We start from the raw sequence: 23,316 nt of genomic DNA, 5'->3' as shown, positions 1-23,316 counted from the left end.
CAGAAAAAATGCACGGAGAAATAAAAGGATAAGAGCTTTATGTAGATAACCAACAGCAAAAGCCAGTGGAGAGGGCCTTCAAGCCACAAGCCTATGATTACAGACTTAATCATTTATATATGGTGAAGGGAGGGATACTCAATATACTTCACACAGCAGCTCTTCTGCCTGCCTGCCTGGAGAAAAGAGGCAGGCTTGAGGAAGTTCCAACTGATAGTTTGTGTTTATTTTATGCCTGTCATCTTACTTGCAGTACAAATTACCACCACAGAAAAACCTGAAAGCAAATGGAAAAGAAAAAAAATAGCTACATAGTTAATGGTTTTAGTATTTAAGGCTGGTAAAAAGTGATATAAACTGGAGCCTGTTCTATAGCCCATTTCATCCTTACCTGTAAGCCTTATTAAAACATAAATTGCTGGGACCATTCCCACAAGAAATTTAAGTCTGAAAGAAGTTTTTTTTTTTTTTTTTAAATAACTCTCTGTGTATATATACATTCATGTGAGCATGGATGGGTGTACATGTGTGTGTGTGTGTTCTGTGTTTGTGAAGTATACAGATGAGTGCACCATATGAGGCTACAAAGAGGCCAGAACAGGTTGCTGGTGTCCTCTCTAGCTTTTAGCCTTATTGAGAACAATCTCATTAAGACAGAAGCTCACTGTTTCAGCTTGGCTGGCTGACCAGCATACTCTTGGGATCTGCTTTCCTCTTTCCCCAGTTGCTGGAGTTACAGGCACATGCAACCATTTCCTGCTTTGTATGTGGTTACTGGAGATTCAAACTAAAGCCCTAATGTTTGCAATGTAAATGCCCTTACCCACTTAACCATCTGTCCATCCCCTGAGAGAAGGTCTTAACCATGCTGATGATGCTTCTCTTGGACTACACTTTGCAAACCACTGCAAAATAGGTAAATTCTGTGTGTTTCCTTAACACTAATTCTTTCATCCTTTATTAGAGATGGTGAGGAGCCCTTCTTTGTAGTAATGATCAGGCTATAAGAGCCTAAAGTTTGAGGCAGAGAATGAATTGCAATCTCCAATACACCATGGTGTATTCAACTTGCATGATAATAGGGAAGCATGACTTATTTGTATTTGTACTCTCAGCTCAGTATTCACCAAATTGCATGAGATATTCAGCACTATATCATATAATACACTTTTATTAGATATTATACAGCTATAGGCTAATGTAACTGTTGTAGTGTCTTCAAGTTAGCTAGCTGTTTGGGGGTGTTAGGTTATTATACACACTTATGACATAATATTTGAAGTTTATGATTGGCTTATCTCTTAACTGTAACCTCATCATATATTCAGAAGATCTATTCTCAATATAAAGGTGGGGTATTATATCACTGGAGCCTCTAGTTCTACAGGAAGCAACTGTGGCCTCTGGAGACAGCTCTGTATGAAGGACTATACACACACACACACACACACACACACACACACACACACACACACATCCAATATACCAATCTCTATACTAAATGATATCAAGAAAGAGGAAAGAAATGTCCCACTTTAATATTCTGAATACCACTTAAAAAACTGTTAATGTGGTTGGAGATTATCTGGAAAACTTACACAGATGTAATTCTAGATGGCTTTATGCCAGGAAAAATAACCAGTTACAGTTAAAAACAAGTTAAATCAAACTATCTGGGCTTAATTGAGTCCATTTTGAAAGTTTCTCTACAACAAATATGGTGCTTTCAGTAGGTGAGAATGAAATGGTCCAGACCCTTGCAACTGGTTTATGCCCCCGTCTTCTCTTTCCTGTGAGCATATCAAGCAATCTGAAGGATGTTTCAAAGGGAAAAGCAAATTCTGGGAACTTAAAATGTCATGCAGTGCACATGGAGGAAATACCTACTTACAGCTGAAATTATCAGACACAGTCTTTGCAGCGTGAAGGGTCTATTTCCATGGCAATGCAATGAAACCAACAGCAGGCAAATACGTGGTGTTGACAATGGGCTACATACATACATGTTCGTGATTCTCAAGAACTGCCTCAAAGGGTGGCTTTGGGGTTCCTGGAGAGTCATTTCCAGAGAAGGCTAAGGCAAAAAGAAGCATTTATTCAGGTATCAGCATCTACTACCTGAAGACTCATATTGTCCCTCCTTATATCTCAGTTCTCTTGAACACTACCAAGTTTTCTGTGATTTCAATCCAGTAACATCTGTAAAGAAGTGGGAGGAGTCAAGCAATAGTGAAAGATGGGAAGAAGGTCATGCTGTAAGACTGCTGGGATTAGCTTGGGGGTCACCATTTTCTTGAGGTTTAGTTTATTCTCACAGTACCTGGATTCTGAGCACACTCCAAAACAGGCAGACAAACCCTGAAGGCCACAAATAAACTGATAAGCTTTTGTAGAGGAAATAGAGATGTAGAGAGAGAAAAAAATACGGCGTGTCTCCCAAATCAGCAAATCAAATAAACACAACTGTTCTGCCAATGCTTGCTTTCACTTCTAGCTCAGAGGCGCAGCTCAGGCCTTAACTTGCCTAGATGAGATGGCTCTTGGTGCCTCATCATGTGTCCAAAGGATTTGTCGATTAGTCACAAACTTGGTCTTCCTGTGTGTCTGAAAAAGAGTCATGATTCATCTTGACAACTGTCAGGTTATTACCTCAAATGGTCACAGGGACAGATGAGCAACCTGGGCTGGAAAAGAACACAAAAGGAGCTGAGGCCACTTCCCATAACACTCTCAAGGCTTAGACTAGAAAAGTTTATGTGGCAAGAACTCTGGGCTGAGAGCAGCTTGGTAGAACATGACCTAATCAGCACACTTTCAACATCCTGTCATTCAGACACAGGAGCTAGCAATGTGAGCTCTCAGGACCTAGAATGTATTCCCACGACAATATCCACTTTCCCCCAATATCATTCAGGTGTCCAAAAGTAATCTGATTTTATGGCTCAGTCCATCCTGTCCTTTGACTCTAATACTATCCATTTAAAAAACGGATACCCATGACTTGGCAATTCCACACATAGGCATATCCCCAAGGGAAGTATATGGTACACCTATGTTCACTCGTATGCATGTGTTAGAAAGTCCCCCGTCGTATTATTCATGATAGTCCAAAGCAGAAGTTTCCCAAGTACATTTCAAGAGGGGAATGGACAAATTAATGCAAACGTATAATACAGACTACTCCACAACACTGAGGAGGATAAGCCATGAATTCTGATGATACTGATGAACTCCACAACGTGAGCAAAGGAAGCCACACACAGAGAACAATACTATGAGACCAAAAAATAAAACTGAGGCATGATGTCAGAAGTCTAGAGACAGGTAAATTTCTCTTAGAAAGGGTACAGGGAAGTTTCAATGGCTGAGAAAGAGGGGCCCTATGATCTAGGTGCTGGTCATAACACTATTCAGCTGTTCACTTTTCTACATGTATATCATAGGTCAAATATAAGGTCAGAACAAGTAGAGAATGCCATTTAGGTTGTCTTTGTCAAGACTTGTGAACTTTAGAATATGAATTCCATAATCCATGCAAATTAATGCATATATTATTAGCATATAAACATTATATCAGCATAACAGAGGTAAACATCACATAGAATGAGTTAGTTTCCTGCATGTAACTGTTAGTTACTGTCATTATAAGTATCTCAGACCAGAAAATGTATCTCTGATCATGTGTACTTCAGGAGGTCATCTACCCTGTGTGAAATAGAAGGACAGAAGCACCATGTGGCACAAAAAGACCCATTCTCAAGCCTTCCCAGGGGAAAAGAATAGATACATTTCTCATCACTTCTCTTTTCCCATCCTTACATTCCACTCCAAAGATTAATTCAATCAGGGGAAACATTCAATCAATAGAAAACTCATTCTGTCTAAACAAATAACCAATGGCCCAATAGAAACCCATAAATCATTGCTGAAGCCTTTCCAAAATTGATCAGAAATTTTTCCCAAGCAGGAAAGCATTCTTTTCTAAAAGGACCTTGTGCTCTAGATAATCATTTAATTCTTTCATTGATTCTGTAGGAATAGTTTCATGGTGTTGATAAAATGTTAAATCCATATGAGTAATTCCCTTCCCCAAATCAAAGCCTAAAGATTTTTTTCATTGTAGACATGCAAAATGGAAGTACCTCTAAATTATTTCACAACTGACATAAAATTGAAATACTATCTCATTGTAATCTGTGACATTAAAGACTTTTTGAGCTGAAAGTGTAATGATCACTGTCAAAGCCAAGGGCAAAGACATAGAAGGGGAGAAAAAACAACACCAATGTTCTTTTTTTTCTGATATTTTAGCTTTGGAAATGAAAATAATAAACCAAGTGAGAATGTCTCCCATCATTGCCTAGTTACTGCTCTGAAAAAATAGCTATAGAGCATTAAAGACTGTCACCTTGAAATTTCTTGTCCTCCACACAAAACAGGTTTTAATTGAGTTACTTAAGATCACTAGTGAAGAGTGAAAAGACAATGAAAGTCAGTTCTCCCAACACTGATTGAACCTCAATTCTACCGTAGATCATTAGCTCTTTCATGGGCTTGGGAACTATTCCCACGGACTAGTTTATGGTCCACAGTCACTGGCCTCCACAGGATCTTCTACAGGGAGAAAAAAGAACAAAGCTGGCAGGGTGGACAGAGAGATAACCATATACATTCCAGTCAGCAAAACAATGTAATTCTCAGCAAAGACCTTTTTATTTACAGAAACTGCATGTTTCAGGAACTTAGCAAATGACTGGTTTTTAAAAAAAATCAAAGAAATGTTAAGTTTTGATTTGTTTTCTAAAATTTCACAACCTTGAGATTTTGGTGCTGTGTAAGTACCACATGCTAACCCAAGGATGCCACTGCAGCTTCTGGTATGAGTGCAAACATCTTTGAAGAGGGCTGTGTATTCCAATTTAGTTACTATACAGCTCACCTCTGTCCCCATCAGCTGACTGCAGCTGTGAGAATATGTACCATGCTTCTCATTTACTCCTGACGCGTGCACAACAGGTTTCTCAGCTTCCTTACTCAGAGGGAAAGTCTCATGAGCAAGAAATACTGCAACTTGGGGCTCTGGGAGAAAACCACACACTAGAAGATGTGTTAGAGACAATTTATGAAAAGGTCAAGTGGTTCACCCATGCTTCTCTTCCCTAGAGCTTAGAAAACCTAGTAGTAAATAAAATGCATTGTATGACACATGTATATACACAAACGCACATGACCAGGCATGTATGCACACATAAATATGTGAGATGAAGGAAAGGGGTAAGAATTTGTTCACCTGCCCTGTCTAATACACCTTAATTAAATTACCCATGGCCTTGGATTAGGAAAGCATGATTCTATGAGCATGTTTTAAAAGAACAAAAACATATATTGGAGCCTTTTACTGAAAATAATAATAATAAATAATAAAACTTCTAATTAAAAAAAAGAAAGCCTTCTTTTTGAATGTTCTCATCTCTACAATGTAGACAGCTTTCAATACCAGGAAGCCTCTCTGTCTTGGGTTTGAACTAAGGAAATTTAGTAATTATAATTATAATACAGGAAAAGGAGAGGGGCTAACAGCTACAACAGAAAAAGTATAAGTTAATTTTTAGTGAACATTATTCTCACAGGCTTGTTATTCAGGAGTCTCATGACTCACAAAATGTAGTATGTGAAATAATTTCAAAGTTTCCTAAATCTCATTATACCAGTTAGCTATCGCCAGCTAACAAAGCACCCCAAAGCCCAGTGATTTAATGATTGTTTATTTAGCTCGGGCTGCTACAGGTGAGCAATTTGAGCAGTGTTTTTTCTGACATGGCCTGAGCTCCATCACATGTCTACAGTACCTCCTGTCATCTGGGTAACTGAGGCTAGACCTTGGCTAGCAGAGGGCTGAAGCAATAGGAGAAATTGGGGCTCTAGATGCCTCTCATCTTCTATTGGGCTAGCTAAGCAAGAAGGCACATGAGTCATACAAGGATTTGTGGAATCTAGATAGTACCAGCCTCCCATAGAGGTCTCAGCATTCTATGTTAAGAGACAATCCCAAAGCCAGGTCAAAGTTAAGAAAATTAGATTATTCCCTTTCCTGCTTGCAACTGAGATTCTTATTATGGAGAATGTGGACACAAGGAAGACTGTAAATAAGAACCCAAAATGCAATCCATCTTTTACCTTTTTAGTCTCAGACTATATTCTTTCTTCAAGTAATCATGTCCAGTTACTTCAATTGCTTTGGAAATAAGACATCAAGTAGAATCAGTTCAGTTTTCAGTATATTTCACAGCTATTTTTGGCTTTCCACTTAGGTTACTACATGACCATAACTACATTACAACTCATACTAAAATCAAAACTATTTTTCTAAAAGCATTATTTCTGCAAACTCTAGGACTAATGCGAGGGAGAGGGAACACTATGAAATTCAGCCTGATCTTGAGAGCACTGGATAAAGAGCACTTTGTAGTCAGTCTATAAATGTACGTTGGTATTTTTGTGTGAGATGCCAGACTCCTTACAGTCTGTATTCTAAGCACATATGAGAAGCTAGTCTACCGGGGTTGGAGTGTAGTAGTAGTAACATGCTTGATTTGCATAGGTGTAGACTTAGGTTCAGTTCCAAGAAATGGAAGAAGAAAACAGCAAGAAACTAGCCTATTCAATCTATGAATGTAGCTGATCCACTGTATTAAGTGGGTGCACAATGCATGGAAATATATACTTTCATGCTCTTATCCTGTTCTAAAGCCTTTCTGTTCTGACACTAACTCTGTGCTCTGTAGTTGACATTTTCTTTGGGCCATCAACCAACTTCCAAATAAAGACATGGAGGAGACTTATTATTAATTATGAATGTTGGGTCCTAGCTTAGGCTTGTCCCACTAGTTCTTTTAACTTAACTTACCTTTTTTCTATTAATCTATGTTTTGCATTGCAGCTTTTAATCTTTCATTCTGTATGTCCTACTTTCCTGCTTCCTCATGTCTGGCTGACTGGCCCCTGGCATCTCCCTGTTGTCTCCTTTTCTTTCTTCTTTCTGAGCTTAAATTTCTCCTCCTACTTACTCTCCTTGCCTGGAAGTTCTGCTTACACCTCCTCCCTTGCAATTGACTGTTCAGGTTTTTATTAGACCAATCAGGTACTTTAGGCAGGCAAGGTAAAATAGCAACACATCTTTACATAATTAAACAAATGCAACAAATCTTTACAGAGTTAAACAAATATTCTGCAACAATGCTCCCCATCCTTCCATCTTGTCTAAGTAGTTCCTATTCAGCCTTCAACTCTATAACTTTCAGACAAGGGAATGACTTGGGAGCATAGAGAGAAAGTGGGGGAGGGGGGATGAGGGAGAGACGCTGATGGCTAAGATCCACTCTTGACTCTTTGACGTCATTTGTCTCAGATATGGCATAAAGTTGAGCATTTTTGAGGCCTCTGAAGTACATTATGCAAAGTTGAGAGCCATTAGCTTTGCCCATTGCTTAATCCTCACCAAAGCTCCTCCTCTCACACTTATTCCTTCTTGTATTCTCTATCAAACTTCTCTCCTTGCTGTAAATAACCAGAGCTTACAGATAGACTCTTGCATGTATTTGTGTCTTATTTAATAGTTTCCCAGAAAATGTTGCCATTTTTTTCTCTTTATAGCAACACTTGCACAAACTTAGCACATGGTATATATTCAAAAATCACTTTTTAACCCTGTGACCCAGAACTGCAGAGCCACTCTGTCTACCCACCTGCCTGCCAATCAGCCACCCAAACATACTGCCCAGGGACAGTATGGTGTCCTGTGACCACCACAACACCAGATGACCATGGAGACAGTCAGCCTGTGCATTTATCAGTCATTGTATCTACCAGCCTGTCTAAAAACTGTATGATATCCTAGGACTCTGAATAACAGTAGGGCCCCCAAGCCACTCTGCTATCCCACCCACCAGGACACCAGGGGATCATGCAATGAGCTACACCCTTCACCCCAGATAAGGGCCCCTAGCCTGGCCTTCATCCAACCAACCTCTCCCCTGAGGACTATGTAGCATCCTGCACTCAGTCCCCACAAAACACTGCTTATTCCCACTGTGACCCCAGTCCTTGCTACCAGAAGACCACTCATCTCCACAGACTTCTAACCCTACAGAAGTTTGCTCTCCTGGGCTCAGAAATTGCACTTATCCATAGCTTAGCTGGAACCATTTCTGACATCCTATTGGTATAGCAACACAGGATTTTCCCAGGACTGGACCTTAAGCAGCATTCAGCTGGGCTACAACCTGATAAATTGAAGTAACATCAAACAAACATCAAAACACCCACTCAAACAATGGTAAGAGCAGATATCCATACCAAGAAATACCAACCTGACTTCATCTATCTGCATTCCATCACAAAAACACAAACGACATGAATAACCAAGACAATATGCCTCCTCTAGAAATTAATATTCCATTGTAATGTACCCTGAGAAAAGCAACCTAGCTCGTACACAAGATAATTATTTCAAAATAACAATTAATTATAAATATAATCAATGAATTCAAAGGTGTAAGAATATGAATTAATGCTGTGGTACTTCCTTCTCGGCAGCCTATGAAACTTTCTCTAAAATGGAGCAAATATTGGGACATAAAGAAAATCTCAACAAACAGTAGGAAAACTGAAGTAATGATCCTTTGTTTTTTCTGGCCACAAATGCGTAAAGCTGGATATTAAAAACAGGAATGGCAAAAAGTATATTAAGCTCACAGAAGTTGAACAAAACATTGCTGAATGAAAATTGTATCATGAGGGAAATCAAGAAGGAAATTTTAAAATTACAATTGAATGAAAATGAAAACCTAACATATCAAAATCTGTGAGGCAAATAGCACTAAGTATCTACTTCAAAAACTGTGGAGATCTCACATTAATAACTTAACAATGCACCTGAAAACCTTTGAGGGGGGATCCAAAAACAGTAAATGAGTAAAAAGACTCAAAGCCAGGGCTGCAATTAATGAGAAAATAACACAAAGAATCAAAGAAATGAAGAGCTGATTCTTTGAAAAGTTTGACAAACCAACAAATTCACCAACAGAAAGAGAGAAATGACTGATGTTATTAAATTCAGCATTAAAAGAATAAGATTACAACAAATACTAAGGAAATTCAGAGAACCACAAAGCAATACCTTAAAAATAAGCATTCTACTAAACTAGAAATTCAAACAAAATTGATATATATGACATATAAAAACTCTAGATATATATGAGATATTAAGATTAAAAAAGGTGAAGTAAATAATTTAAATAGATTCATAGTAACCGATTAATAAAAGCAATAATTAAAAATCTCCCAACTAAAACAAAGCCAAAGAACATTTGGATACAGCAGAGAATTCTACCAGAACTTTGAAAAAATTAACACTAATACCTCATTTCAATTCTTTTTATTAAGTCAATATTATCCTGATACCAATATTAGTATAATAGACAAAGATGCAAAAAATAAGAAAATTATAAGCCAATCTAAGGAACATATGCAAAAATTCTGAAGTAAGTACTTATAGACTGAACCCAAGATTATCCAACTGAAATCAAGTTGGCTTCATCCCAGAGGTGCAGAGATGGTTCAATATACATAAGTCAATAAGTGTAATCAGTCACACAGACTCAAGAACAGAAGTCACATGATCATCTCCCCAGATGCAGAAAAGCTTTTGACAAAACCCAACTTCCCTTCATGGTAACAGTACTAGAGAATCTAGAGATTCAGGGAACATATGTCAACATAATAAAGGCAAGCTGAGAAGCAGTATCATACAAAATGGAGAAAAAACTAAAAACAGTTCCACTAAAATCAGGAACAAGACAAGAATGTCCACTATCCTTGCTGCTATTCAATGTAGTACTTGAAGTCTTGACTAGAGCAACAAGACAAGTGAAGGAGATAAAGTGGACACAACTGGGAAAGGAAGAACAGAAAGTGTATTTATTTGCAGAAGATATGGTTCTATACATAAAATAAGACACCACCAGAAAACCCCACAGCTAATAAACACATTCTGCAAATTAATACATAAAAGTCATTAGCTTTCTAATATACAAGTAACAAACACACAGAAGGAAATCAGGGAAACAATGCCATACCTTCAAAAATATCTAGAAATAAATCTAGCTAAGGACTTGGACAACTTTTATAGAAAAAAATCTAAGGCATTGAGGAAAAAAACTGAACTAAATTCAAGAAAATTGAAATGTGTCCCATATACATGGATTGATAGGATTAATCATTTCATGGCAATCCCCCAAAATTTCCCATACAATTATTCACAGAAATTGAAAACATAATCTAAAACTTCATATGGAAACAAATATTTTCTTAAAAGGGAGAAGCTTTCTAGATATAAGAAATAAACAAGAGAGCTAGATTCTGAATAATTTAGGGCTCCTTTAGTTAGTTACAAGTAATAGTAAACTCAAATTGGTTTAAGAGAGAATTATTAGCCCATGTATCTAAAAGTTCCAGGGTATTCTGTTTCAAACACAGCTGGATCCAGGAGCTCAAATGCACATTCTCTGCCCTCATTCTCTCATACCATCTCTCTTTTATCCTTTCTTTCTCATTCTTCTTTCACTCCTTATACTAGACTCCCTTTCAATTAAGCCTATCCTCTGCCTGAGGACTCCCAAAGGATCAAAGCTAATACCCTCATTATGATGAACAGTTCCACAGAAACTTCTTCAGAATTCCAGTTATATTTCTAAAATTGCATTTCACTGAAACAAACTGACGTTCACCTCTGTCACTCACCAAACAGTATAGACAGGTAGAATAATCTGATTCATCTCTCCAGTAGCACATGCCCACCCTTAAGGGTGGTGAATTATCCCTTCCCTGCTGGACCAGAGAGACTGACAGCTGAACAAGTGTGACACCCTGAAGGAACACCAAGAACTGTCAGCAGAAGGGAACTAGATGCTGTTTTCTGAGTCAATTATTCCTTACCAAGTCTACTGTGATCTTGGAAGGCCACAGAACTGGAAACCAGACAATCTGGGTCTATTTTCCTCTGTATTGCCAAGTTATGTTGACTTTGTCAAGCCTATCATTTTCTCTTGGCTTTATTTCCTTCATCTATTAAATGAAGAAGTTGGCTGGAGATTCTAGGCTTTGTCTTATCAGCAAAGTTCAGCAATCTCTATGTGTACATGCCTCGTCAACCCAATCTGAACATGACTACCCAAATATGATGCTTTTTAAAACAAAATAATTTTGTTTGGGGCAAAGGGAAAGAGCTTATAATGATTCCAGGAATCACACACTTAGTAAACTAGAAAGAAGTTGAGGTGAATCAGAATAATGGCAGTTATGACAGTGGTAAATGCTAGGGGAAAAGTCAAGATGTCCAGCTAGCAGGGTAAATGAAGGCTGCTGGAGTCTGGGGAAGAGATGCATACACTGAGTCAAAAGTTAAAGGAAAGTGATGATTTGGTTGTGCCTTAACGCCATAGTGGGAGATTGTCAGGTGACTGGAGACAGAGGGTCTCTTCTGGTGAAGGGAACAGTAGGTGCCATGAAGCCTGCCAGTGAGCACCTTGAAGCATGCCAATGAGTAGCATGGCTAGAAACTAAGCATTCGGTTTCTGTGTGGGTGGAGAGGCTACAGAGAGACTCAGCTGAAAATCTGAACTAGAACAGAATGGAAAAAGCATGGCACTAGCATGCTGTGTTCAAGAGCTTTTGTGCTGTATTCTATAGTAGATGGTGAGAGTCAGGATGAGGGAGGAAAGCAAACAGGTCACATCAAGCACTAGGAATTATTTGTCCAAAGTAGTCCTTAGAGCAATCCATGAATAAAATAAGCACTCATCCTCTCATCTTACAGATGACAAACAGAAGTCATGTCACAGCTGAATGACATGCCCAGCCCCCAGCACGCTGGAAAAGTATAGATGACATTGAAGCTCCCAATGATCTGATAATTTCTACCCTGTACTTCTTCTGCTGTGTCATTGACTTCTCACCTCATGGATCTTTCACCTCAGAGGAGTCTTGTAGGCACTAAATTTAGTTCTCAACAACTAGGAAATTGTGTGGTGACTGGCAACCTCAGCTCTCTTCCATGATCACTCATAATGTTCCCAATGTGTTGAGCAGTTAACTGTCATTTTTTTCCCAATCACCAGGAGAATATTTTAGGATACTGTGGTGGTATGAGACTTAGTTAGTAACAGAGAAAAAAAAAAAAAACTGGTAATGTCACCAACTGTAACTCCAATAAGTCACCAAGCAAGATTTCTGAAGAACAAGTTATCTTAGAAAACAGCCATAATTCCAACTGTAGACATATAGTATTTAACCTAAATATAGGTCAAATCACTTTAGAACTAAACCAATGGGTAGAGACCACCATGAAATCTGCCACAAAGTATTATTAGTACAAATTTTTCCAACTCTTCATCAAGCTCACAATTGCTTGGATTGTTTAAGAATTAGGAGACAAATGCAAATTTAGAAGTTAAGAATGAAAATCCTGTTGTTGCTAAAGGCATGATACCAACAGGTGTGAAAAGCATAGTAGATTCACTTCTTGTTTTCCTTCAAGAAAAAAAAAACTTAAGAGGGAAAAATAGTTCAATTTCTCTTACATAATGGCACCTGACATTTGTATTGTCAGCCTGAGAAAATACAGAAGAAATGCACTCAATAGACAACAAATAAGTGTCTGTCTAAATCTATACTTTAGAAAGAAAAATTCACTTGAGATGTTGATTGTACATTTCTCAAAAGAATCAAAATGATCATGACAGTAAAATTTGACGCTCTATCTACAACTATGCCATTTAGTAATTGTTCTCTAATTTGAGGCTTTTTACAACACCATGGCAGTTTGCAATACAGTGAAAGTATCAGGATCTATGGAAGATTATGTAATCATTGTGTCCTGTGTAAGTGCTGGTTTGGGACTGTTAACAAATGTTGAAACTCCCTCGGAAAAAAAAAAGAAAGAGAAAGGAAAACAACAAATTGTAAGGCCAAAAATGATGGTTGGCTCGAGTGTCAGCATTTATGTTTGAGCAGCATGGATCGGCTCCAGCCTGAGGTTAACTTAGAATTAAAATGGGACTAGTGGTCTTGCCCTGGCAGACAAGAGGTATTAACAAATCTATGACCACATACATACAGACACCACGGTCGCCAGCTAAACCACACACATGTGGCATACTCAGAGAGCTTCAGTGAAGCAGTTATCAACACAACTCAGATCTGTTTTCTCCCCTTTCTAGGAGGCAGAATTGACTTTATCCCTTCATGCTGCAGTTAAAGGAATCCACACCATAGTTATCAGATTAGCTTGCCTTCTGCCAGAATTTAAGTTAGCATTATTAATGGCTGAAGAAAGTTCATCATCAGTAGTAAGCAACCTATCTGTCATCCCCCAATCATTTATCTGCTTACTAAAGTGAGAATGAGCTTCAAAAAGATGTGCTATCTTCTTGGATGTTTACATAAAGGCCTCTTTGAGTTCCTTAAATTTAATGAGTGAGCATTTTTCACACCCACTGGGTATATTTTTTGGAAAGTCAAACTCATTGGCTACTCCTGAAGTACTCAAGATTCAAGACGCTACTAATTAAGGCTTCAAAGAGGCAAACCACAAGTAGACATTGGTGATTACCAAATATCCTTGAGTAGACAGACAGAGAGGGAGAAAGCTCCAGTGTGAATGGAAAGCCAGGAGAAGTAGAGACAAGATCCATAACCACAGGCTGCTCATATGTTCACATAGTGGTTCACAGGGTAAGCAGGTATTTACAAAACCTCTATAATAGGAAAGAAAGTACACCCCACATTCTTGACAAAGCTAAGCAGGACCCCAGGGTGATGATAGTGGACTTGTGAAATGTTTGTAGGGTAGTTTCACCTGAGCTGTTCTGTCAGAACGCTGAAAAGTTTAACTAGTTTTCCTGGAATCATTTAATGTATCAGTTACTTATTGCTACTTAAGAAACTGCCTGGTTCAGTCAGGTCCTAGTAACTATAGCAGCTCAATTCTTTTGGACTCTCCTTGTCTCCCTTTCACTTCCACAAACCTGGCCTCTGATATGCCTTCCTCTGATGGTGTCGTCAAGGTGTTCAATGACATGAAGGTTCAAAAGTCATCAACAGTGAAGGAAGTGAAGATATGCAAGAAGGCAGTGTTCCTCTGCCTGCATGAGAGGAAGAATACCACAGCATAGGGGGCCATTGAGATCCTAAGAGATGACATAGGGCAAACTGTAGATGACGCCTATACTACTTTTATCAAGATGCTGCCAGATAGGGCTGGAGAGATGGCTCAGCAGTTAACAGCACTGGTTGTTCTTTCAAAGGACTTGCGTTATATTCTTAGCACCCACAAAGTGGCCCCAAACCATTTGTACTAGTTGCAGGATATTTAGCATCCTCTTCTGGCCTCTTCAGACACCAGGCATGCAAGCAGTATATAGATATTAATGCAAGCAAAATGCCCACACACATTCAATGAAATCATTTTAATTAGAAAAAAAAAGATGCTGTGTACCAGGACTGTTGCTATGCTCTCTATGATGCAAGACAGCAAGTATGAAGAGCTGGTGCTCATCATTTTAGTACCTGAAGAATGCACCCCTTAAGAATGAAATGATCTATGCCAGCACCAAAGGTACCATCAAGAAGAAGCCAACAGACATCAAACATGAATTATAAGAAACTGCTATGAGGAGATCAAGAACTGCTGCATCCTGACAGAAAACAAAATGGCCACACTGTCATCTCCCTGAAGAGTAAGCCTTAGTGAGCAGCCTCCAGGCCCTGCCTGGAGCATTTGGCTGTACCAGACCTGCTCTTCAGTGTTACAGGCTGCCACTTCCTCCAGACCACATGGGCCAGGGGGATCCCAACAAGGAGAGAGCAATCCCTTCACCCAGCTGCCAAACTCTCATCCCACCCTCCTGGATGGCCTTCCTCCCTCTATCCTTGATGATGTTGACTTTCCCAAACCATTTTGGATCTTTTTATTCCTCTTGGGTAGACATAGAACAGGTTCCCCCAAGGTGCCCAGTTTGGAGGGGACCTGTATTTTTCTCTAGGCACTCAGTTTTAGGTGACCCTGTATTTTTTTAATGCCAACCCCACTCCCTTTCTGTCTCAATTCCTGCTGCCGGCTCCCAGTCACAATTGTGACTCTTTCCTTGTCTGTCTATCTGTTTCATGCTGTGTATAAATCGAATGTTGTAGAAATAACCTCCTCTGCACCAGGTGGCTCTTTCCCTTTTCCCTTGATCTTGGTCACTTGTGGAAGCAGGACCAGTAAGAGACCTTCATTTAAAAAAAAAAAAAAAAAAAAGATATAATAAAAATGCTAACTTAAAAACAAAAAAGGAAGAAACCACCCCAAGCTTCCTGTGTTAAAGCCTCAAGGCTATGAGATATTATCTGGACAGTCCAGTTAATCTGGGCCAAGATCAACTGACCTTGGTATGCTCACACTTAACAAGGCTGCTAAAAGCTGGAATGCTCGCACTCTATGTGGGATGGTTGGACAATTGTACATCGGAGCAATAGAAGTGGCTGTTCAAACATTTCTTATTATCCAGAAATTAATCTCATGGTTTGGCTAGTGGTCCTAGAGCTAGCAGACACATAGGAGTATCTTGAAAGCCAGCCTTTACTTTTCGTGGGTGAAAAGAAGTAGTGAGGCCAAACCTGATTCCAGGGGCAATGAGACAGACATCACCTCTTGCTTATTGTTGCTAAGAATTCCTATTGTAAGGGATGGGTTTTAAAAAGAAAGGATTGGTGCCAGATTTAGAATTAAACTACAAAATCCATGTAGTCAGTAGGCCTAAAAATCTACAGAGTATCCTAGCTTTAGATCTGTGCCTCTGGTGTGCTACGAACTTTTCACATTGCGATGTGACTGTGCAAATTACTTAAGCACCCTATGGCCTCTGTTTCCTCATCTATGAAACAAAGTTAGCCATCAAGCCCCGCTCTCAAGACTGTAAAAAGAAATAAATATATAAAGCTTTAAAAAGAGAGTTTCTGAAAATATTTTGAGTAAAATATTAGTATATATTGTCATCATCATTATCAAAGAAAAAAATGAGCTCATGATCCTTCAGTTGGCACTTTTTTATTAACATACACACACACACACACACACACACACACACACACACATACACAGAAAGAGACAGAGAGAGAGAGAGAGAGAGAGAGAGAGAGAGAGAGAGAGAGAGATACAGACAAAGAGACAGAGAGAGCAGACAAGACTTCTCCTACCATGACAATTTTCTGGACAGTTTGTGTCACACTTAGATTCCAAAGTCAAACTTCAGGCCTGGAATCTGTCTGCCAGGAGCTTCCTGCCACTTCCCATAGCTTGAACTCTAAGAGCCTGGGGTTTGCCTTATTTAAATGTGGTGTGGGCTGGGATTCCTCAGGGCTTCAAGCTAGGCTGGAGCCAAGACATGTGTGACCTCCACTGGCTCAGGAATCTGCCCTGCTTTGGAGACACTGAGAAACCTTGTGTGTGTGTGTGTGTGTGTGTGTGTGTGTGTGTGTGTGTGTGTGTGTGTGTCTGACTGTGTCTGGCTGTGTCTGGCTAATGTGTGTCTGCAAACAAATTCTTAAAAACTAATAGGTCTTACACATATACAAACACAAACATCTAGTATTTCAGGAAAGAATATTCTAGTATTCTGCTGTGCAAAGTCTGATTCAGGAAAGCAGTTCATGTGTACCTCTTTCCAGAACAGCTTTTCTTTTGAAATCCTAAACATGGCAAATCTTGTTTCTCTCTTCAGAACATTACAGTAATTGCTACTGAGCAATGCCTTATGATCGATCCTAAGTGTCCACATGAATGTGATTGCATTGTGAGATTTGCTTTTTAGCCTTCTCTTCTTTTTCCCTTTACAACTGTTCCTTTGTTGTTTTTCTAATTCAGAAAAAGTCCTCAAAGATCATTCAGCATTTTTCTTCTCAAAATGTGATCTGGGAACTGGAAATGTCAGCTTCCAGGTTCTGATTCTAATAAACTCTCTGATTCAGGTGTGCATTAAAGGTTGAAAAACACTGTGACACACTAGTATTTCTCCCACATCAGAAGGACACACATTCACATGTAAGGTTTCTTAAAGCGTCGGTATCTGGTCCTTGTCCCTAGAGTCGGATGACACAGAATCAGAGACATACCCTAAATCCCTAAGACGCTCCCAGATACTGCGGATGCTGTGGACATAGGAGCCACAAATTGTATATATGGGAGTCAGTGCCTGCATCTCAGTAACAAGTGAGTCTGCAGAGATGCTAACTAAATCAGGTTGTCTACACAGTTGTACAGATGTGTCAAGACCAGACCTTCGTCTCTGTACTTCCTCTCCAGGAGACTCACTGGTGTGTGACAGTACTTTCAACTGCATTCCCATCCTTTTTTTTTTCTCTTGTTTCATAGCTTCCATATTTTCTTCTTTGCCATATGACCTTATAGAATTCTTGGCAGTTTCTGACAATTCCATTTATTTAATGTACTTGGAACCTAAGTTTTATTTTTGCCTGTGATATTTGGAGCACATGCAGAAAGCTAAGACACGTTAATAAAATAGTATTTACTAGACAGAACCCCTTTCCTTTCCACACATCCCCTCCTAATTCCCAGGAAGCTGCCATCTTGCCCAGCATTGTCTCTACTGTCTTTTCCCAGCATCCATTTTTCCTGTATCCTGCTTCTGGTGTATTTCTCATTTCGTATCAGTTACAACAGCAGCTGCCTTCCCTGTGCTTGACTTCCAGGGAGCTCAGTCCCTCAGTAAATAAAAAATAATTATTGACCGCCTTTCTGACTCTTTCCGGGCGTTCAAGATGTCGAAGCGAGGACGTGGTGGGTCCTCCGGAGCGAAATTCCGGATTTCCCTGGGTCTTCCGGTAGGAGCTGTGATCAACTGTGCTGACAATACAGGAGCCAAAAATTTGTATATCATCTCTGTGAAGGGAATCAAGGGACGACTGAACAGACTTCCTGCTGCTGGTGTGGGCGACATGGTGATGGCCACAGTTAAGAAAGGCAAACCAGAACTAAGGAAAAAGGTCCATCCAGCGGTGGTAATTCGACAACGAAAGTCGTATCGAAGAAAAGATGGGGTGTTTCTTTATTTTGAAGACAATGCAGGAGTCATAGTAAACAATAAAGGCGAGATGAAAGGTTCTGCTATCACAGGTCCAGTCGCAAAGGAATGTGCAGACTTGTGGCCCAGGATTGCATCCAATGCAGGCAGCATTGCATGATTCTCTGGTGTATTTGTAAAATATTCATTAAAAAGTCTTTGCTCCAAGAAAAAAAAAAAAAAAAAAAAAAAAAATTATTGACCAAAAGGAGGGGCAGAATCAGAGACGTACCCTAAATCCCTAAGGAGCTCCCAGACACTGCAGATGCCATGGACATAGGCATCACAAATTGTATATTTGGGAGCCAGTGCCTCCATCTCAGTGATAAGTGAGTATGCAGGGATGCTAATCTACACAGTTGTACAGATGTGTCAAGACCAGACCTTCGTCTCTGGTCCATTCCTTTCCATTAATTCCCAAACTCCGAGACAAAGGTAAGAAGATCACTAGATGGAGGCTAGCCTGAGCTGAAGAGGAAAACACTCTCTTTAAAAGAAATAAATACATAAGTTCATGGACCACTAATCACAATCATAACAGCACAAACTGGAAACAGCCCAAATATCTGCAAGAATAAAATCAAGAAATTTAGGTATATTTCTATAGTGAAATGCTACCCAATAATGAGACTAACAACTTACACTAAAATGTTAAAATACATGAATCTCTCTCTCACACACATGCATATACACATAAATGAATACATGAATACACCAGTGTACAGCATACACATAGACACATAATACACAGGCATACATACAACATGTACACACATACATTAATGCACAAGTGCACACAACATACACATATTCATGGAAACACAAATGTACTAAGCACCCAGTACACATATACACACATGTATGTACATACAACACACATACATCCATGGTGCACCCATAGGGAGAAACAGAGGCCAGTGGGAAAAAAAGTATAAACACTATAATTTAAACATTTTGAAGCAAGTAAAACCAGAATTAGGTGCTAAAAGCCAGAATGGGAGCTCTGACTGGGGATACAGTGTCTGTATCTGGGCAGGGAAGTATTAAGCCCTGTCTGTCTCTGGCTAGATTTAGGTGTTGGCTTCCTTTCACTCTGTGCAATTCATGACACAGCAAGCTTTATGCTCTCAGTCTTCTACTGAGTCTATGGTATACTACAATAAGATTTGTATCAATTTTTTTTTAAAAAGTTACCAAAGTGGATACCTTCTGGCCTAGACCAAGTTTTGTTTTTGTTTTGTTTTTGTTTGTTTGTTTGTTTTTGTTTTTTGTTTTAAACAAAATCACTGTCATAGTCATCGCAATAAGCATCCTCACAAATCATGATGCCTTAATAAGTAAAATCCTCATGGATTAAGCTTGATACTGGCTATTTGTTTCTGCCTCCTCACTTGACTGTACTATTCCATTGCTCAGGATTTCCGTGAGGTAGCTATTATTCTTTCAGTTTTATAGGCGAGGATACGGAATCTGAAAGAGAATACTGAGGCTCATCTAGAGGAACACAGTATTTGGGTGCTAGGACCAAATTTTGAAACAAGGAGCTAATTGGGTGCTAAACAAGCAGGTGCCCTTTTCTCCATAGGAGGCCAGAGTGAAACTACAGGTAAAGACTAGATCTCAAAAAGTGTTCACATTTTCTCTTCTGCCACTGGCTTCTGAGCTGTGGAATGCTATAAAGCCTCAATCTTAATCCCTTTATTGTTTATTGAGAAATAAACATAAATTCATGATAGAATTCACTTACCTAGAGTTATCTGGTAATTGCTACAGACAGTTTGCAGTTAAGCAGAGAAAAGAACGTCAAATACTTTCTGTTGTTTCTAGCTATCACCATTACCAAGTATCTAGAGGAGTTGAAGTGAATTATTTGAACATTCAAACACGTATAACTACATAGCTCTCATGCCCCCCAAAATAAACATCTACTTCACAAGATTATATTTAGGCATCAAAAACACAAGCTGAGGTAGATTTGTTTGCTTGTTTGTTTTGTTTGAGATACAATTTCACTATATAGTGCAGATTGGCTTCGAACTCACTATGTAGCTCAGGCTGGCTTTGGGCTTGTGTTAAGACTCCTACCTCAGTCTCCTGATTTCTAGGATCATAGACAAGCAATGATACTTGGCTCTCCAACAGGTGCCCTTACTAATACTCCTCAGATTTCAAGAAAGTAAGGACCAACTAGAAAGTACAGTAAATTGGAATTCTAGACCCTACTCCTGAGAGACTCTGACTTTCTAAATCATTGGTCCTCAATCCTCCTGATGCTAGGACCCTGTAATACAGTTCCTCATGATGTGGTGACCCCAACCATAGACTGATTTTTGTTGCAGCTTCATTACTGTGATTTGCTGCTGCTATGAATGGTAAATATCTGTTTTCCAGTGGTCTGAGGCCACCACTGTGAAAGGATTGTTCAAACCCCAAGGCAGGGGGATCGCCACCCACAGGCTGAGGAACCACTGTTCTAGGAGGTGAGCCCTGAGACAGCATCTCTAACAAGCCCCGGATTGACCCTGTCATTCCCACTGCACTGATATACTGGTATTGCTTTATGCCGGAGTAAACAGCATGGGCAAGATAGCAGCAGCAGTGTTGTTGAACTGCTGCCTCAGGGGAGACCCACAGGACAGTTTGAGTTGCACTGTGCCCCTCTCCCTCCCTCCCCCCCCCCCCCCCGATTTCTCCATCATCATTAGTAGCACTGTCACCTTTTCTATCACAATGAGATTATTGGCCACAAAGCCCCAGGCTGAGTTGTGGCTTCCCTTTGTTTAGTTTTCAGCTGCAAGGCCCAGGATATAAATTTCTTCCTAGAAAGTGTCAGTTTGTTGTATTTGTATTTGGATTGCTTTGCTTTGGGCCCAAGGTATACACACACACACACACACACACACACACACACACACACACACACTAAGTAGACAAAGAAAAGCAGGTGCAGAATGATTAACTGTGATTTGTTAACTTTGGATTGATTCTCTCCTCTCCTTCTGAGTATTTTTAGCCTAGAAAAATTGCACTGTGCTATATTCCAGGTGAAGAACAAATCTCCCAAAAAAAGGCCCCTAGTTTTGGTGTGCTGTATACCCTAAAGCAATTCTTAATTTATTTTTTTTTCAATAGCCCATGGCAGTTTATCTCCACAAATGACCAACTTCAACTCGGTACAGGTCTCTTTCCAAGAGCTTTGAAGTGTTGTTCTTCTCTTTCAGATCTATTGATGGATATGAATATTCATCTTCTTTATGTTAAGAAGTGGCCTAGTATATCATAATCTAGAAAGCATCAGGTTATAGGAAACAAGGCCCCATCACTCTCTCCTTACCCCACAGTTGGTTAAAATCCCAAGGCAAAAGTCAAAGAAACCTCCAGGACTTCCTTCTTATTCCTCCCTGGGTATGATACTTATTTCATTCCCACTTTGGTTGTAAAATAGGAGCGTGTTTTAATGATCTCCAACATCCTTTCTTCTCCAAGAGTCGACAAACCTATGAATCCACAGATAAGAACCAAAGAAAACATCTCCTTTCCAGTGAATTCCCTGCACAAGTGAAGGTTTCAATCTAGTGAACTAGATCATCATGACATGTGACATGTAGGTGGCAGAGAGATATTGGACAGTAAGGAGACAAACAAAGGAATCAAGAGTAGGGTGGGTAAAAGCAATGCACTATCAGAGGTGGAAACCCTTGGCTTTCTTCCCCACTTTAAAGTCCAGAGAGAAAAAGCCAACAAAATCCACTCTAGGTTATCCAACAATAATACCAACTAAGAATCACTTAGTCCCTTTTCATATTCTGTTGCTACAGTAGCAAAAGAGAGTGACCAGCTTCTTCCCAGGGGCACATGGGTAGGCAGCATCCATCAGATCAGAAGGACACACCCGCTTTTCAAACTCAATTTGGCTAAAATGACTTTTTTATGAGAACCCATGAGAAAACAGTTGACTTTCAGCCTTTATGTTATCAAAGTTGTTTGACATTAAATTACGTGAACTTAGACTATAAATCTTGACTTCAGCCTCCAATGTAAGGCATTTGATGTGTCTGGGAACCTGCTGTAAGAACGAAATTAGCTGTAAAACAAAGTAAAATGCCTGTTCCCATGGGAAGGCTTGGCAAGACTGCTAATAGATCATGTGTTCATTTGGAAGACACTTGTTCCTTCGGTCAAACAGCAACTAATATTTTCACTTTCACTGCCTTGAACAGGAAGTATGGTACTAAGGGCTGAGAGACAGGGCAAAGCATCATATCAATTACACGCTCCGTAGACATCTGCTCACCCGTGTTTCCTAACGGTCTCAGTGTCTCCTGGTTGAAGATCAGTGATGCTGCTGGCCTCTGCTAACTTGCTTTCCTCTTGTGTAAATGTCTTCGAAGATTAAGTGCCTTTTTAAAGAGTCCCGGTTGAAAAGATGAGGGTGCGGTTCTCCATCACCTTAAGATGAGAACTCCTGTTTTGCAGCCCCCAGCAACAGATGCAACAGCCTCTGGTTCCTATAAGAACAACATCTGGGGACCCACAGGGAGCTACTTAATAAGAAGATTTGATTACCTTGAGATACTCTCCTTCCACTCTGAGGATCAGATTCATTTGCAAAAAGAGGAAAAGCAGGCATCTTAGGAGAAAGAGATACAGGACAATTGTAGCAAAGCACCTGCCACACAAACTATTCCACTTAGAAATTTCTTTTCTGAGGTAACTGCCAAGGATGGACAAATACCCAAACACCATGCTCTTCTGAGCTGCTGTTTAAGCAGTGCTTTCAACGTGTGATTCCCTGGCCCAGCCCTTTGAGCACCTTCCAGGAACATGTTAGAACTGTAGAACTGCAGACCCCACTCGAGACCTGCTCAATCAGAAACCCTCAATGGGGACAGCAGCATGGGTTGCTACAAATTCTCCCAGGGATCTTGATACCTAGGGAATCGGAGAATTTCTGCCACACTGAGAAGCGTGTGTGCCTGCTGAATATAGGCTATCAATTCCCAAGATCCTGAGATAGCAAGCTCTTATCCATGGACAAAGGCCCCAAGACCTGGCTCTCACCTATAGGTTTCTATCACAAATATTACCTTTACCACCCTTTATGAAGCCAGGTTCATGCTCTCCTTGATGACTTCTG

General features: G+C 39.7%; 1 protein-coding gene and 1 pseudogene across 1 annotated transcript; both read left to right on the top strand.

The window, feature by feature from the left end:
• Nucleotides 1-12,872: 12,872 nt before the first annotated feature.
• LOC131907886 (cofilin-1-like) lies at nt 12,873-14,806 on the top strand (annotated as a pseudogene).
• A 3,050-nt stretch (nt 14,807-17,856) lies between these two features.
• Nucleotides 17,857-18,336, top strand: LOC131908571 (large ribosomal subunit protein uL14). The gene has a single exon (XM_059259612.1). The coding sequence runs from the start codon at nt 17,878-17,880 to the stop codon at nt 18,298-18,300; it is 423 nt and encodes a 140-aa protein (XP_059115595.1). The 5' UTR covers nt 17,857-17,877; the 3' UTR covers nt 18,301-18,336.
• The last annotated feature ends 4,980 nt before the right edge of the window (nt 18,337-23,316 follow it).

This window comes from Peromyscus eremicus, chromosome 4, assembly GCF_949786415.1.
Source record: "Peromyscus eremicus chromosome 4, PerEre_H2_v1, whole genome shotgun sequence".
Taxonomy (NCBI): Eukaryota; Metazoa; Chordata; class Mammalia; order Rodentia; family Cricetidae; genus Peromyscus; species Peromyscus eremicus.
This window is presented reverse-complemented; position numbering and strand designations above follow the sequence as displayed.